Here is a 17,065-nt window from a genome sequence, read left to right on the forward strand (position 1 = left end):
TACTAAAATATATAATAATAAACTATCTTGTAGCTTTCCTGATATTTGGATAAACATAAATATTAAATTCAAGAGAAATCATATAAAATAAACTGAAACAAACCGTAGGTGCTAGGATTAAATTATAGCTAATGTTTCCAGTTGGAATATTTAGATGGTAAACATTTTATTGGGTTGGCCAAAAAGTTTGTTTGGTTACTGACTACGTTGTTCAATAAAGTTCTTGGTGAAAATGAAAAATGTCTTATTTTTACTTTAAACCAAATGAACTTTTTGACCAACACAGTAAGAGCGACACATTTTATGGTGTGAGTGGAAAAAATGTGAAATGAAGAAATCAATGTGAAATTTCTACCTCATTAAATGACTCAAAAATACCTAAGATGAAAGAAAAGAAGCTTTGGGAGGCAAGAAGCACATCTCACATGCTGTTCAGGAACTTCGCCATCACACTGGCCCTTCATGGACAGCTTATAGATCCTAGGGAACTTGAAAGGGAGAATCACATTGGCAGTGTATGTGAAATGTGCTACTAATCTTTTTTGAAATCATGTCATAATTTAGTCATCTTGAAACAGGAGAGTAACTATTAACTAATTATTAAATATTTCTATGTTTCTATAACTTAAATTAGCCAAGTAGTTAATAATAAGTCAGAAACTATTGTATAATTTTGTATGATCCCTTAGAAAGTTTGTGTGAGTGTACTCATATTTCTTTTAGAGATTCACAAAATTTTCTTTTTCCTCAGGGCTCATCAATATACCTGCAGTGGCCTTTGGAATATTCTCTGGGGGGATAGTCATGAAAAAATTCAGAATCAGTATGTGTGGAGCTGCAAAGCTCTACTTGGGATCATCTGTCCTTGGGTACCTCCTATTCCTTTCCCTTTTTGCATTGGGCTGTGAAAATTCTGATGTGGCAGGACTAACAGTCTCCTACCAAGGGTATGTTCACTCATTAAGTAATCTGAGGAGATTGCCTTGTTTAATCAAATTATGGATAGAGTTTCAAAATAAGATAATTTAATTTTTAAGCATTGTAACTAAGAAAAAGAAGTTAATGTTTTATTATGGGATAGTGGATATTATGGAATAGTGGACAATGCTTATGACATGTAAGCTGTTATTGTCACCAAAATCTGTCATTTCCTTTGAATTTGAATGTGTTAGAGAAATATAAAGAATGCCAAATCCACATCTTACTTTAGGGCAGCAACCTGATAGTGGAAAATACAGACCTTGAATTTTGCCTCTACCCGTTCTTAGTGAAGTGACATTGTATGAGTTATTTAACGAAGCCTCAACTCTTGCATTTTAAAAATAGAAATAATAACTGCCTCTTAAGGTTTTGTAAGGCGAGATGATATACACGGAAGTGATTAGTACTTACCTGGCACAAAATAGATGTGCCACTCATGGAAACAATTGTATTTTTTTTTCTTTGAACACCTAGATAACTGGAATGGTCTCTGTGCCACGCTTTATAGTCTCTGTTACTCAAATCAAGGGAAATTTCAGGAGAAAATGGCTATCCCTCAACCCAGTGACCCACATTCCAGTTCTCTTTAGCTCTCTGCAGCTGATCACAAGAATATTTATTGATGCTTTCAGACTTATGCCATCCTGCCTGGGGTGGGTGATTCGTTTCCAGAGTCTAAAGGCTGGGTCTTAAAACTACTTCACCCTTCCCCTCCAAGAGTCCTTGCTATCACTCTACCCTGAACCTGAGTTACCAGAGGCAGTTCTCTTTATCCTTCCACCTATCTATACATTATTTGTTTAAAAAAAAGTTATTGAGCTGCTACTAGTTGCCAGGCCAGCCTCCCTGATTGTATCTGCCTGACTGCCTAAAATTTCGCCTGTGGTTCAAAGGCCAACACTCCTGACATTATGTTCTGTTTCCTGATGGTTCAGTTGCTTCTTGCTCACTGCTTGCTCTCCAGCTTCCTTCCACATTTATCTATCTGTCTTGTGTTCATGTTCCATCACCTTCATTATCCTGGTTTCCCCTGTTAAGTGAACATCAATTATACTTTTGCCATCTAAAATGTTCAGGAAAATTAATGAATGCAAAGTTCATATATCGTTGCTTCTAAGAGTTATCAAAGCAACAGTTAGACTTAATGGAGTGTAGTGTTGCCTTGGTAACAGTGAGCAATGTAGATTAAGAATGTTAGTTGTAGCTGCAAGAAGATTCTGGAGCGAGGAGAAGCCCTGTGCCATCTTTTACTATCCCTAAGATCCTCATGGTGGATGGACAGTGGTAAAGTACTTTATATTTTGCAATTTAGAAAACACCTTAGTTTTATTATCTCACTTCTACCTTCAGATGCCTTTATGAAGTAAGTTTTTTTACCCACATTTAAAGGGAACTGAGATTAGAAAGGTCAAGTAACTTCCTCAAAGTATAATGTTCTTTCTACGACATTATGCTATCTTTAAGCCAAAGCAAATATGTAAGTAGACAACAACAGAAAAATTTTGAGATTTACATTAAAAGTATACTCAGATGATAATAAAAGATTAAATATTTTTATACAAAATAATTATTCATTGAATACTAGCCCCTGAAAGCAGTTCATCTCAAAAGACTATAACTATATTGCAATAATGCTATCATTGTTTAAAACTCCTCTTTTGAAATTGCTTTCCATGTCTTTTTAGAATATTCTCAACAGTGGCAAAGATTTAACCTTTAAGAGCAGCTTTGTTATTGGAAGGAGCCAAAGAAAAAGCAACATCACTGGGGAAATCTCTCCCCTCCCAACATGGCTATTTTGAAAGAAAAATCTCATTTCAGCATAAACATTCTGGCATATTTGATAAAACTCATAATTAAAAATTTAAATAACAACTCTACTGTCAACACATCCTACATAAAACATACATGCAATTAATTTCTGCTTCAAGATTGCCCTAAGTGATAAATTTAATGTACCTTCAGTAATATAAAAGAATTGGCTTTATAAAATAAACATGCTCTCCAGGGGTTATCCAGAGTTTCTTTGTTCCACAAGGCTGTTTTGATTCTGGACATTAAACAGGAACACTATAGATAAGCTTTAGATATGATAGTGGAAGAAATTTTTCTTCTGCAATGATGAGAATAAGTCTGATGCAAGACAAAAATGTAGAATCCAGAGGCCTGGAAGGGTTCTAATTCTGGGTTTGTCACTAACAAACGTGAATTTGAGCAAATTATCTGCCTACTTTGGACCTGACTTTCCTGATTTGCCCAATGAGAAGTTGGCCTAGATCACACCCACGGTTCTTTTAGCTCTAACCTTCTAAAATCTCAGCCCTACAGTGTCCATAGTGGTCTGATTCTAGGCTTTCAAAGACACATTTATACTTTCAGATACTACAACACAGTCTCAGTTAAAACTTAACGCCTTAGAGAAGAGAATAAGATGACATATCCCTGGATGACTTCTTAGGAGGCCTAGTTAAATACCCTTTCATCCTGCTAGAAGACATCTCAAAGGTCTTTTGCTTTTACATTTGAGGTGACAAAATCCATAGTAGTTCTATGAGATGGAATATCATATAAGTTGTTATTATATTGATATGTAATAAGAGTAATGTCATAAATTGCTCTTAAGGTTTACTTTACTTTTCTATCTTGTTAGTTGTTTTCATACATCACTGCATAGAAAAATATTAGAAGATTCTAGAGTCAGTAGTTGTTAGTAAAAGCCATCAGCCAAGAACTGGATATTATGTGAAGTTGTAAACCTAGAAAGATAACTTTCAAGAGAAAGCTACTTAATAGTGGATTCACATTTAATGATCAGAAGCTGGCATTTCTGATGACAATTGTGTTCCCCCAAAGCAAACGTTGTTGGCAGTGCCATTTATGTCACCCAAGAACATTGATTTTTGAAAGTATTAGGGTGCTGCCTACTAAGAGGTAATATTTTATACCATTACATTTCTTTTCAGAACCAAACCTGTCTCTTATCATGAACGAGCTCTCTTTTCAGATTGCAACTCAAGATGCAAATGTTCAGAGACAAAATGGGAACCCATGTGTGGTGCAAATGGAATTACATATGCATCGGCTTGCCTTGCTGGTTGTCAAACCTCCACCGGGAGTGGAAAGACTACTGTAAGACATCTTCTCTAAAGTGTGTGTCCACAGGCCTGCGACAATGCTTAACTATACAATCCTATGGGGGCTCAGGGACCAACCTAGGAGCAGACCACACCGGTCGAATCCCTGGCTTTGACTCTGCCTTTGTTCTTTTGTGTGGAGACAGGAAATATAAGCATTGCTAGTAGAACTAGAGTTGTTGGAAGAATTAGCGTCAGAATTAGAATAATGAAATAGGCTGGAGGAACTCTGTAATTATATAATCTAGTTCTCTCATTTTGTTTATAAGGAATGTTAGCTATAAATGAGAAAGTCTCAGTCACAAGATCATATAATAACATCTGCATTGGGATCCATCTCTCCTGACCCCTGGTCCTTGCAGGTTTTAGAGGACAGGGCAAATAGAGGCCAGTATTAGGAAGTCTAGCCCAAAAGGTCTAGACCCAGGGGTCAGGGATCCAATTGTGAGGAGGTTGATGGTTCTGGGACAGCTCTGCCCGAGATATCAAGCTAATGTGCGTAATGATTAAAAGAGTAGGTGGCTGGAATGAAGGATTCCTGTAGGGTGTAAGAGGAAGATGAGGTTGGAACTATAGGTAGGAAACCAGTTGTGAATAGTATTATGTACTTCAATCATTAATAGATTCATCCCTCTAATCACACCTTTACATCCCTGTCCCAAGCAGAGATTCTTCCTTACACTCGTTGTGTATATGGCACAGTGACTGGATGGCTTTATACTTGTGGCTGATGAAATCTGCCTGTATTTGACAGTCCTAGAGGGCTGAAAATTAAAGCACACATATATTTATGTATTTTTATCAACTAGATAAGAACGCTTAGGCAAACACTTCTGTAGACAAATTCATCCTTGTTGATTTTCTCTCTGTTTATTATTTTTGACATTTTATTCAGAGAAGAAAGGATTGGTCTCTAGCAACAGTGATATAAGGCCACCCACCCATCTGAAATCTGAGTTTTCACCTTCCCTTCCTTTTCTTCCTTCTTTCCTTTCCTCCCCCAAGCCCGATCTTTGGCTTCTACTCCTTGGCCCAAACTGCTTGAAGGTTTTTCTTTCCTTTTTCTCTTTTACTTTGGATTTACTTTTTTTTTTTAATTGAAGTACAGTTATTTACAATGTTGTGTTCATTACTGCTGTATAGCAAGGTGGTTCAGTCATACATATATATACATTCTTTTTAAAAAAATATTCTTTTCCTTTATTATCATAGGATATTGAATATAATTCCCAGTGCTATACAGTAGGACCTTGTTGTTTATCCATTCTATATTATAATAGCTTATATATGCTAACCCCAACCTCTCACTCCATCCCTCCCCTAAACCCTTCCCCCTTGGCAACCACCAGTCTGTTCTCTATGTCCGTGACTCTGTTTCTGTTTCATAGATAGGTTCATTTGTGTCATATTTTGGTTCCACATATAAGGGATATCATATGGCATTTCTCTTTCTCTTTCTGACTTACTTCACTTAATATGATAATCTCTAGTTGCACTGGAAGATTTTTCTTAACCAGAGTTTCCATTTATTGAAAACACTGCATGCCAGAGACCTGAAGTGTGTGTGCTGGCCATGTAACTCCCTAGAAGAATTGCTCAGCAGAGAAAATAGGAAGGCCATGAGGCCTGGGTAGACTCACCATGTTTGAGGGTTGGCCAAGGCCCCATAGGCACCCATGTGTGTGGCTGAAGTAGAGGGAGAGGAGGAAGATCACTGGGCGATGAGATCAGAGTGGGATTCAGGAGCTCCATCATGGATAGTGTGGAAGCCACTATAAGGATTTGGGATTTTATCCAAGTACAATGGGAAGTCATTGGAAGGTTGAGAATAGTGATGCAATCTGACTGCTATTTTGAAAGGCTCACTTGGGTTATTGTGGAAAAGAGAGTAGAAACATGTTGAACGTGAAGAGACCATTGCGATAATCAAAGCAAGCAAAACTGGTGGCTTAGACTTCGAAGTGGTAGAGAAGAACATAAGGTACTGTTGGCTTTGGTGGGATTTGCTTGGAGATGGTTCTATAGGTTCAATAGTTTGTAGACCATCTGCTCTTTGGATAATGAAATGTCTCTCTAGATTTTGCTTTGCTTGATATATTCTAACACAGAAAAATAAAAACTTCCCCATTGTTTATGAAATAAATGTATACTATAAATTCTTTTAAAATAAAGAGTTGTCTTTAATTTTATATACAAGTTACCTCAGTAATTTTATTTTCCCCTATTGTGTTACAGACATTTAATAACTGCACCTGTGTGGGAACTGCCGCCTCAAAATCAGGAAATTCCTCAGGCATGGTGGGCAGATGTCAAAAAGATAATGGATGTCCCGAAATGTTTCTGTATTTCCTTGTAATTTCAGTCATCACATCCTATACTTTATCTCTAGGCGGGATACCTGGATACATATTGCTTCTGAGGTGAACACTGATTCTCCCTGCCCCAGTTTTAACATGACATACTGTGACCATCTACAGCAGTGATTTCAAACGCTGCTCTGTGGAATCATGATGATTCCTTACAGCTCTCTTAGGAAACTTGTTCTACTTTTATGCTTTTCCCACTTTAGGTTTTTATATAGATAATGTGGTTGAATAGAAGTTTTTCTGTTATAATTTATGCTTGAACACTTTTTATTGGCTCTCCTATCCTAGATCTCGATAAAATATATAAGTAAATTCAAATTTTAAAATATTAGTTTTGGGCTTCCCTGGTGGCGCAGTGGTTGAGAGTCCGCCTGCCGATGCAGGGGACACGGGTTCGTGCCCCGGTCTGGGAGGATCCCTCATGCCGCGGAGCGGCTGGGCCCGTGAGCCGTGGCCGCTGGGCCTGCGTGCCCGGAGCCTGTGCTCCGCAACGGGAGAGGCCGCAGCAGTGAGAGACCCGCATACTGCGGGGGAAAAAAAAAAAATAGTTTTGTAACAAGTATTTTCAGTGATAAAATTTTCCTCCTTATTGAATTAGTGTTGTAAGTATTACTGTTAAACAACTGATCGAAATCACCTAAAGATATTACAAATTTCGATAAAATTGTTAAACATGAAAAGTCAAATTTTATTGTAAATCAATCTTTTGAGATGGATTATGTGATTCTGAAATTAATTCATATATCAAAAGATGGATATTAAGTTTTTCTAAAACGAAAGTAATCAAAATATTGTATATAGCTTTAATTTCCCACAACTTATATTATAGAAATTGATTAGGAAAGATCTACAGAAGATAGGTTCTAACATCCAGCAATCTGTTTTTGTAAAAGGGTTTAAGGAGAACATGAGATATTGATGCTTTCAAATGGAAACATGGGTTTGATGGGAAAGCATTGCCCCAGAATTCTCAGACCAGGATCATTCTTCATGGGTACCTATTTCTCCAACATTTGCTTACCTTGTGCCAAGTAGTCACCTGGGTCAAGTGAATAATCAGGCCAATAGAGGAAGAATTTTCCTTACCACCAGTTCCTCAAATGCACCACACTTTATTTTGATGTCAGAAGAAAATGTCATTTGCTTCAAGGGGAAGAGTTGTAATTTTAGACTCTTTTAAAGCAGAGGCTAAATATTATACATATGAAGAACTTACTACCATAGTTAACACTCAGTAGTTATTATATATCCTCATGATTATACATCTAAAATCTATAGGCCAATCCATCAGTTAAAGTTATACAGTCATATTAAGGATGGTCTTGTTATTTTAGGTACTTTTGTACTTGACTGGTAAATTCAGGTCCCCACTATTTAGCAAAAACACTTAGCATGTCACAATTATTCTGATTCAACTTGAGTCAATAGGGTCCTGTGCTTTTAGACCAAACCCCACAAAAACTAGTTATAGGTTATTAATCCTTTACTGTGCCTCAAATTCTTATAATTTCTTAGAGTTTTTTTCCCTGTGAGTCCTTGTTATTTTACTGATTAAATTTGATTTTACTTTACCTAACACCATTTGAATATGTCATGTAAGAGTGATTTACCTTTTAGAAATATTAACTATAAATTCCTCGATACACTGCATATAATGGAACAAGGCTTTTACATAATTTGCTTTCCCTATGCTAGAATACTAGTGGATTCTCCATAAATGCTACTTGAATTCTAACATCATTTCATGTGTGTTCAGTAGATTATCACTGACATTACTATTTGCTTTAATGTACTATTATATTTTTTATCATAATGCTTTTGTTGATTTTAGGTGCATTAAGCCACAACTTAAGTCTTTTGCCCTGGGTATCTACACCTTAGCAGTAAGAGTTCTTGGTAAGTATAATCTATGCTTTAATTATGGTAGCCATTACAAGTGTATTTTGAATAATTTTCTAAATATCTTTACAGAATTATGACACATAACTAAATGATGTCAGTAGTAGATCCCTGTTCTTTTAATCTTCTTCCCTCCTTCATATCTTTCTTCCCTCCCTCTTTTCCTTGACTACTCTCTTCCTTTTTTTCAGAAATATTGAGAACCAATGCTGTACCCATGATAAAGTGATTATAAGAGTAGTGGCATTTTTTAACAATCTTGTCTCATCTAGCATGGGTCTAGTGTCAAAAAATCCATTGCTGTTATGAAAGAGCCCTCTGAGAGGAAAGCAAAAATTAAATCAGTAAGAAAAGCTGAAGTCTAAATATAATTTTTCAAGTTATTAGATGGAAGGAATTCTTTTGAGCTACTCTCAATACTAGGAGATATCATTGGTAGAAAGATAAGATCATTCAAACAAAGTGTGGATTTGAATTCACAATTTGTTAAATGTAATAGGAATGATTTCTTCTGACTACCAGATTTTTCAATATTCATTAGTTAAAACCCATAAAAAACAGAGTGATTAAGTTAGATGAGGTTTTTGTCCTTAAAGAGTTTATATTCTAAAGAAGATAGTAAAAACCACTGTAAATGTTCCTCTGTAACTTGACAGAGAGGAGCTACCTGGAAGAAAAACAAATTCAGAGCTTTATATAAATGTGGTTTACATAAATCTTGATATAAAAATGGATATATGTGAAGATAGAATATAATCCTGATAAAATTGGGAAAACAACAAAAATGGAGGTTTAAGCCATCATGGCTGGCTCTAATTCTACAATATAAAAACAGAGATTATCTAGAAAAAAGGCTATTGAGCCTGAAGTACATCCCTGGCTGTAATTAATCTATCTACCTCCCTTTGAGAACATAGATATAACCTACAGTGTGAAAAAGATCTCAAGTAAAAGAAATAATTCATAAAGTTGATTCCATAAAAATGAAAATATACTTAATACTGTATGATACCATTTATATGTGGAATCTAAAAAATACAGCAAACTAGTGAATATAACCCAAAAAAAGTAGACTCACAGATATAGAGAACAAACTAGTGGTTACCAGTGGTGGTGGGGCAATATAGGGGTGAGGGAGTGGTAGACACAAACTACCGGGTAAAAGATAGGCTCAAGGATATATTATACAACATGGGGAATGTAGCCAATATTTTATAAATGGAAAGTAACCTTCAAAATTGTATAAAAAATAAAAAATATATATACTTGAAAATGACAAAAATATCATAAAGCAAATGACAAACTACATACAATTTTTTTCAATGTATATAACAGACAGGTGGCTAATATCCCTATTATAAGGAGAACGCCTAAGTACTGAGAAAAGATCAACACCCTAAGAGAAAATGGGGTAAAAGATATAAACAACCATTTCATGGAAAAATAAATGTAAATACCTCTTAATATATAACAAGATGGTAAAGACCCCTCATAATAAGAAGAGTACAAATTAAAACTACACTGATACTGATTCTTACTTATCAGATAGGCAAATTACCAAATGTTGTTTGTCATGTATTACAATACAAATAGAAAATCGATACACTTATACACTGCTGTTATGAAAATTATACTATTTCTGGAGAGGGATATTTGGCAATAACTAACAAAATTACATATAGACTTACTTATCTTTTGACCTAGCAATCCCACTTCTAGGAATTGATGTCAAAAATGTGTTAGCAAAAGTATGAATCTTATGGATTCATACTAATCTTATGGATGTTCAATCACTGTGACATTAGTTACAATAGTAAAAGGCTACAAGCAGTCTAAATGTACATCAGTAGGAGCTGGTTAAATAAACTATAGTAAACCCACATAATACAATATCATGCAGCTGTATGGACAAATGGGGAAAATCTCTCTCTAATGTTACCAAGTATATTAGTCAGTACTGGCTGTCATAACAAAACACCCTGGACTGAGGGGCTTAAACAACAGGAAGTTATTTTCTCATAGTTCTGAAAGCTGTAAAGTCCAAGATCAATGTGCCAATAGGGTTGGTGTCTGGTAAGACCTCTCCTCCTTATTTGCAGATGGCCATTTTCCCACTGTTCATTCCCTGGATCTTTTCTCAGTGCACAGAGAGAGAGAGACCTTTGGTGTCTCTTCCTCTTCTTATAAGGACACCATTCCTATCAGATTGGGGCCCCACCCTTATGACCTCATTTAACCTTAATTATCTTCTTACTTTTTCCACATGCAATCACATTGGGAGTTAGGGCTACAACATATGAATTTTGGAGGGACACAATTCATATCAAGTGATCTCCAGTATATGCTTTTAAGTGAAAGAAAGCAAAATGTAGAACAATGTATATAGTGATGCATTTGGTGTAAGTATAGAAAGGTGGAAATATTATACACACACACAGAGGTATTTGCTCTTATTAACAAAAAGAAACAATGGAAGCATAAACTAAAAACTAATACTATTTTTATAAAAACTTTACCTGTTAGGGAAGAAAGGAAAAAGGGGAGAGAAAACAGGATGGAAATGAGACTTTGTAAATGTAACTGTTGTATAATTTTTAATTTGAAAGCATGCAAAAATTTTATATAATTTAAAATAATTAAATTAACAGAACCAAAGAAATTTTTAAAACAAACCAAAACTAACTCTATATTACATGGGTGACATAACCATACAGAAAAAAACTTTAAACTACATGGAAAATAGAATTATTACCAAATCCCCATTGCTTCAGTACATTTTATGGTCTTGTCATTAATACTAACTTTGGCATTGTTATGTTAAAACTATTGTGTATTTTCAGGTTAAAGTAAATAAGATATTATGTTAATATCATTAGGAATCAATATTTTCAGCATAATAGAAAAGCGATAAAAGCATAAAATAAAATATTTAAGTAAAACTCATTCTTAATTTAAACTTAAAATGTTAATATGAACTCATATAGCTTTATTTTAAAATAATGTGTATCTTATAACTCTGTCTCCTGAAAAATCTAGAATCTATTTAACCCAGGAGAAATGAGCACCCATAGCAATGAATCTGTGCTATCTAAATATCATTCCTCAATAAAGAAACCACAGCACCTTGGAGAACTGACCAAGGTCTAGGGTAGAAAATACATAAGATGATTGTGGGACAACTTTTGTGCAAGAAAGTGAGAAAGCTATCAAAGGGATATGTCAAAAGGACACAGGACCAATTTGAGGAGCTTGGCCTAAGGTGAGATAATTTGAAAATAATATATGTAATATAAACAATATTATTATATTAATTAATATATAACATAGCTAATCATTATAATATCTGCCATGTCTTGAAATACAGTGAATATATAAAAAGACGTAAATCTGTAATGATACCTAAAAAACTTTGGAGACTACTAGGGCACCAATTCATTATTTTTAAAACTGATAAATGGAAAGAATTGAGCATTTATCCTGCCTTCCTTCTATATTTCCTTCGAAAAAAACTATACTTCGAAGTAATCAAATAGTCATGAAGGAAAATTCTCTTTTATAGAAAAATCCTAAATAATTTTACACAAGGAATAATATAATTTTTAACCATCTGTTTTGCAACCTCATCAACATTTGCTGAGAGCTATAGGTGAAAATGGATGAAAAACTTCATAATGGAGGGCATAGCCTGAGTCTCAGATCCATTTTAACATTACAAAGAGTGGCAAGTAGACAGCGTGTGACTTCTGCCAGAACACACAGAACCACCTGTGCCTTGTTCCTGCCAGAGTCTATGCAGGAGCTAACTACCAGGTTATTGGAGAAATGAAGGATAGGAGAACAAAGTAAATGACGTCAGGAAGAAGCAATCAGTCAAATCCAGACTGTGGCGTATTCTACAGGACAAATGTCTTTCTTCAAAAATCATTAGTATGAAAAAAAAAGTTGGAGAAGAAGCTGATATAAAGAGCCATCAACTAAAATTTTTTAAATAGATCTTTACTGGAGTACAATTGCTTCACAGTACTGTGTTAGGTTCTGTTGCACAACAAAGCGAATCAGCCGTATGCATACACATGTGCCCATGTCCCCTTCCTTTTGAGCCTCCCTCCCATCCTCCCTATCCCACCCCTCTAGGTTATCTCAAAGCACAGAGCTGATCTCCCTGTGCTATGCGGCTGCTTCCCACCAGCCAACTATTTTACATTCAGTAGTGTACATATGTCAGTGCTACTCTCACTTCGCCCCAGCTTCGCCCTCCCACCCCATGTCAAGTCCATTCTCTATGTCTACCTCTTTATTCCTGCCTACCTGGTTTGAATCCTGATTAGAATGATCCAACTCTAAAACAATGCCTTGAAGACATTCAGAAAAGTTTGAATGTGAATTTTTGATAGGATTAAAGAAATTATAAAATGTGTCATGTGTTAAATGGCAGAGTGATATATTTTTTAAAATGTCAGAGATGTGTTCTGAGATACATATAAGGAGAATGACGTGGTATCTGAGGTACCTCTTAAAATATTAAAAAAAAAATAGTTTCTGGATGCACGTTGGGTTGTGGGACTGGAGAGAGATAACACAGGAGTGGCAAAATATTGATATCAATGATTGTTAAAGTTAGTGACAGTACATGAGGTTGTATTACATCATCCTCTCTAATTCTGTGAATGTTTGAATTTCCCATTATGAAAAATTTAAAACATACAGAAGATGGCAAGCATTTGAATCTTGAGGAACATCTTCACATTATTAAGAGCAATGTAAAGTTAGTTATCACCTAAATGTTTTTCAGTGGCAAATAATCTATTTAGATGGACAATGTATATAAAGAGAATTTTTAAGATACCAAATAATCTAAACTGACTGTTAGATGTCTTTATGTGATCTTCTTGCTTACAGGATTTTATGCAAAATAGGGTCACTTAGCTCTTTTTTGAATCTGGAATTCTTCTCATCCTGGTACAGAAAGGGAGAGACCCTTGCAAATATTTTCCTTTGTAAATGTACATCTTCCTTACAAAAAGGAAACTTATGCTGTGTCTTCAGAGCTTCTCCTATGACTTCTGCTTCTCAAAATTATCAGCTCAAAATAATCTTTATACCAGAGGCATATTTTGGGGTGACATATTCTGGTTTTCTACAGATGCCCTGTCATCTCCAAAGCAGTGAGTTTTGGACTGACTGTGGTTTCCGAGAATCATTCATTATAGGCTAACCAAAAAGATATGCGTATATTTTTAGTAGCAATTATTTGTTTTTCTCACAGCAGGAATCCCAGCTCCCGTATATTTTGGAGTTTTGATTGATACTTCATGCCTCAAATGGGGATTTAAAAGATGTGGAAGTAGAGGATCCTGCAGATTATATGACTCAAATGCTTTTAGGTACCGTATCAAACTCATTCCCACATCTCACGGCTACCACATCCCAGGTTTGCACAATGCAATTGGCACTAATAATCCTCATGTAGTTTCATTGCTTGTAAGGAAAAGGAGAGTCTAATCAACAAGTTTTTTCTGGGGTTTCCCTGGTGGCGCAGTGGTTAAGAATCCACCTGCCAATACAGGGGACACGGGTTCGAGCCCTGGCCCAGGCAGATCCCACATGCTGTGGAGCAACTAAGCCCGTGTGCCACAACTACTGAAGCCCGCGTGCGCCGTGCTCTGCAATAAGAGAAGCCACTACAATGAGAAGCCCGCGCACCGCAACGAAGACCCAACGCAGCCAAAAATAAAAATAAAATAAATTTTTAAAAAAGTTTGTTCTGTTTTATAGAATAATTCTATTATTATCTGATTATTTGGCTAGATCTTTCGTTTTTCCCCCATTCTTAATCTTGACTCCCATTTTAAATGAGTAATCATTTAAAAAATATATAAGAAAAAAGACATAAGATTTCAGAATAGAGTAGAATTTTCAAAGTTTGTGCACACAAGTGAGTTAATTCCCTGAAACTCAGAAGCATTTAAATCTAGGTCACATTTGGGGTTTAATTCTATTCTTTTTCAAACTGAGCCAAACTGTCCCATTTACGTCAGATATAATCCCTCTGGGCAAGAGTTGGATTTGGCTGTAAATCTGTCCGGCTTTTATTGCCAAACTGATGTTCAATTATTCCAGTACTTGAAATGCATAAAAGTAAAAGGTTTTCTCTGTGTGTGTGAGTGTGTATAGGGTTGAGGGCATGGGTTTTTTTCACTATGGTATCATTCAGTTCAATTCATCAAACATTTAGTTTCCTTATTGCTTAAAGCAATACTTCAATGGCTTAAAAGCAAGAAGGATTTTTTTTTTTCACTTTACAAGCTGAGTATTCTCTAGAGAAATAAACTTGGTGCTGAACTGTGTAAGTTGGAAGTTGGCTGTGAATTTAGCCGACCATCTCAAATAAATTTGCTTGACTTAATAGGCTTTGATGTTATTTGAGAAATTTATTTGGTCTTTGAAAGGGACCTGATCTATGAGGAGAACTGACACTTTATTCACATTTACTAAGGCTGTATTTTAGTGCAAAGACAATGTAATTCAATCAGAGACTATGAGTGTACATACAAGGTAACCAGCATGAATCATTTAACCTGTCCTTTCAAACCTTTGTGTCTTATAATCTAATGTAGAACTAAAGGCTACTCATGGAAGAAATGGATTGAAACCTCTGGTTTGTTCTTAAGTCAGTCTACTCTACTGAGAGCTCTGATTTCCCCTTAATGTTGCTTCTTGCAGTTTTTCCGTAGAAGTGAATTTGGGCAAGCTTCGAGGGGAGGGTAACCACATAATTTATCATGCAAACCTGGGTACTCCTGAGGGTGAAAGGGGGCACTATTAAAAACTACACTGGGACAACACTAGCATAATCTGGGACTGTTCTGGGCAAACAGGGATATAGTTACCTGGTCTAAGGGAATAATTTACAGAGAGGATGGGACGGATTATATAATTATCAGTGACTGAAAATGATGGTACTACTAAAATTGCTTTATATTAGCTTACTGCCTTCAATAGTCTGTCAAATGTTCATAGAAAGGTCTTTTATAGCCACTGAATCTGCATTCTTAAAACCATCCTATGATAGTTTTATTGATATTGATATTTTTGGATGATATTATTACATTTTATTTAAAGTTGGATAGTTGCCATAATTAAGATGGACATTCTCTCTTCTTCTAGACACATGTATCTGGGACTAACCATGATCCTTGGCACAATGTCCATTTTCCTAAGTATTGCAGTACTTTTCACTTTAAAGAAAAAGTATGTTTCAAAACACAGAAGCTTCAGAACCAAGAGAGAAAGAACAATGGAGTCTACAAGAATCAGTAAGGAAAACTGTACGACCAGTGATCATTTGCTACAACCCAGCTATTGGCCAGGCAAAGAAACGCAGCTTTAGACAAATGATGACTTGAAGGCATGTTTTCCAATTTCTGGAAATTCTGCAAGCAAGTTTTAATCAAAAGGGTTTTAAATGCGTAAATTCTTTCTCCTTTCAAAAAGATGTCTACTTTGTTTTTGATCCTAAGTATTAGATAATGTACGTGATAACAAATATAATTAATCATGTTACAGAAGGTGTAGATGGTAAAGTTAATCTTAAATATTTTAATTTATAAACCAATTCCTTATATTATTTACTCATTCTGCTTAACTTTGCCTGTGCCCATTGATATATTAGCTGTACTCCTAGTAGAACAATTGTCACTATAGTTTAATGGCTATGTGTAAAGTAATTTCTAAACTGAGATACTTGCCTAGGATAAGAGAATACTTTAAAAAAATTAAACGACATCTTGGTCTCCTTCAAATATCACCTTAATGATGATGTTAGGATGGAGTCAGAACATGTAGAGGAAGATTTCGTTTTAAGCTACTTCTTTCTTTTGAAATACAATAATTGATATAGAAATGTATATTTGTAAAAGATCTTGGAGGATTTGAATTTTGAATTACTAACTCTTCTACCATTACGAACTCTTCTGCATGTATTTTATGTGTGAGATTTTAAGTGACCATAGTTGTAAAGTAATAAAATTAATATTAATATGCTTTCCTGTCTTTCTATGAATTCAATGGAGTAAAACATATTGTTAAATACTGCCCACATTTTAATGTATATAAGCAGCTCCAGACTTATGATTGTGATGTGGTCCTAAAATATATTTGATAGTGAATTTCTGAAAGTCTACAATAAACTTAGATGTTATAACAGGAACACAGGGTGATGGGGTGAGTGATGGTGTGGTCCCTTTTGGTGCTCTCCCTGGCATCTGTCACAAGGCTTCTGGGCAGGGTGGTGCCATTGGTACAGTCTGCCAGACAGCTCTGTTTCTCTGTAACTGAAAAAGTCATGCCAGGCATTTCCTGTTCACTGGCTTCCTGGTCCTGCTCTCACTGGAACTAGTAGATTCAGCAGTCCACCATCTTTAATCTTCAGCTCTACTATGTGTTATGTCTTTCTTCCTCCACCACTGCTGCACCCTAGAAGGGGCCTGACCTTCCCAAGAAAAGCAAACTTAGGTAGATCCACCCCTCCCCTGCAGTGGAATCTTGGAATCCACTGCCACAATTCTTAGCAGCCTTTAGAACACACAAATAGGGCACTCCCAACAAGGAGTCTCTTTGAGGTATTTCTCGGGAGCCTGAGTCCAACAAAATTCCAGCTCAGAAATGCAGTCGCGGGACTTCCCT

General features: G+C 35.7%; 1 protein-coding gene across 3 annotated transcripts in view; it reads left to right on the plus strand.

Annotated features, from left to right (window-relative positions):
* The window catches only part of SLCO1C1 (solute carrier organic anion transporter family member 1C1), a 57,698-nt gene extending 41,639 nt beyond the window's left edge, over positions 1 to 16,059 (plus strand). The window contains exons 10-15 of one of the 3 annotated variants that reach the window (XM_029205993.1): positions 752 to 947; positions 3,945 to 4,110; positions 6,351 to 6,535; positions 8,313 to 8,377; positions 13,647 to 13,764; positions 15,548 to 16,059. In XM_029205993.1, the coding sequence (XP_029061826.1) occupies positions 752 to 947; positions 3,945 to 4,110; positions 6,351 to 6,535; positions 8,313 to 8,377; positions 13,647 to 13,764; positions 15,548 to 15,770 (953 nt within the window). In that variant the 3' untranslated portion in view covers positions 15,771 to 16,059. Of the gene's footprint in view, positions 1 to 751; positions 948 to 3,944; positions 4,111 to 6,350; positions 6,536 to 8,312; positions 8,378 to 13,646; positions 13,862 to 15,547 lie in introns of all 3 variants that reach the window. The other 2 variants (XM_029205995.1, XM_029205994.1) reach the window with 2 other exon arrangements.
* The last annotated feature ends 1,006 nt before the right edge of the window (positions 16,060 to 17,065 follow it).

This window comes from Monodon monoceros, unplaced genomic scaffold (assembly GCF_005190385.1).
Source record: "Monodon monoceros isolate NGI ecotype Baffin Bay Population unplaced genomic scaffold, NGI_Narwhal_1 Super_Scaffold_6, whole genome shotgun sequence".
Taxonomy (NCBI): domain Eukaryota; kingdom Metazoa; phylum Chordata; class Mammalia; order Artiodactyla; family Monodontidae; genus Monodon; species Monodon monoceros.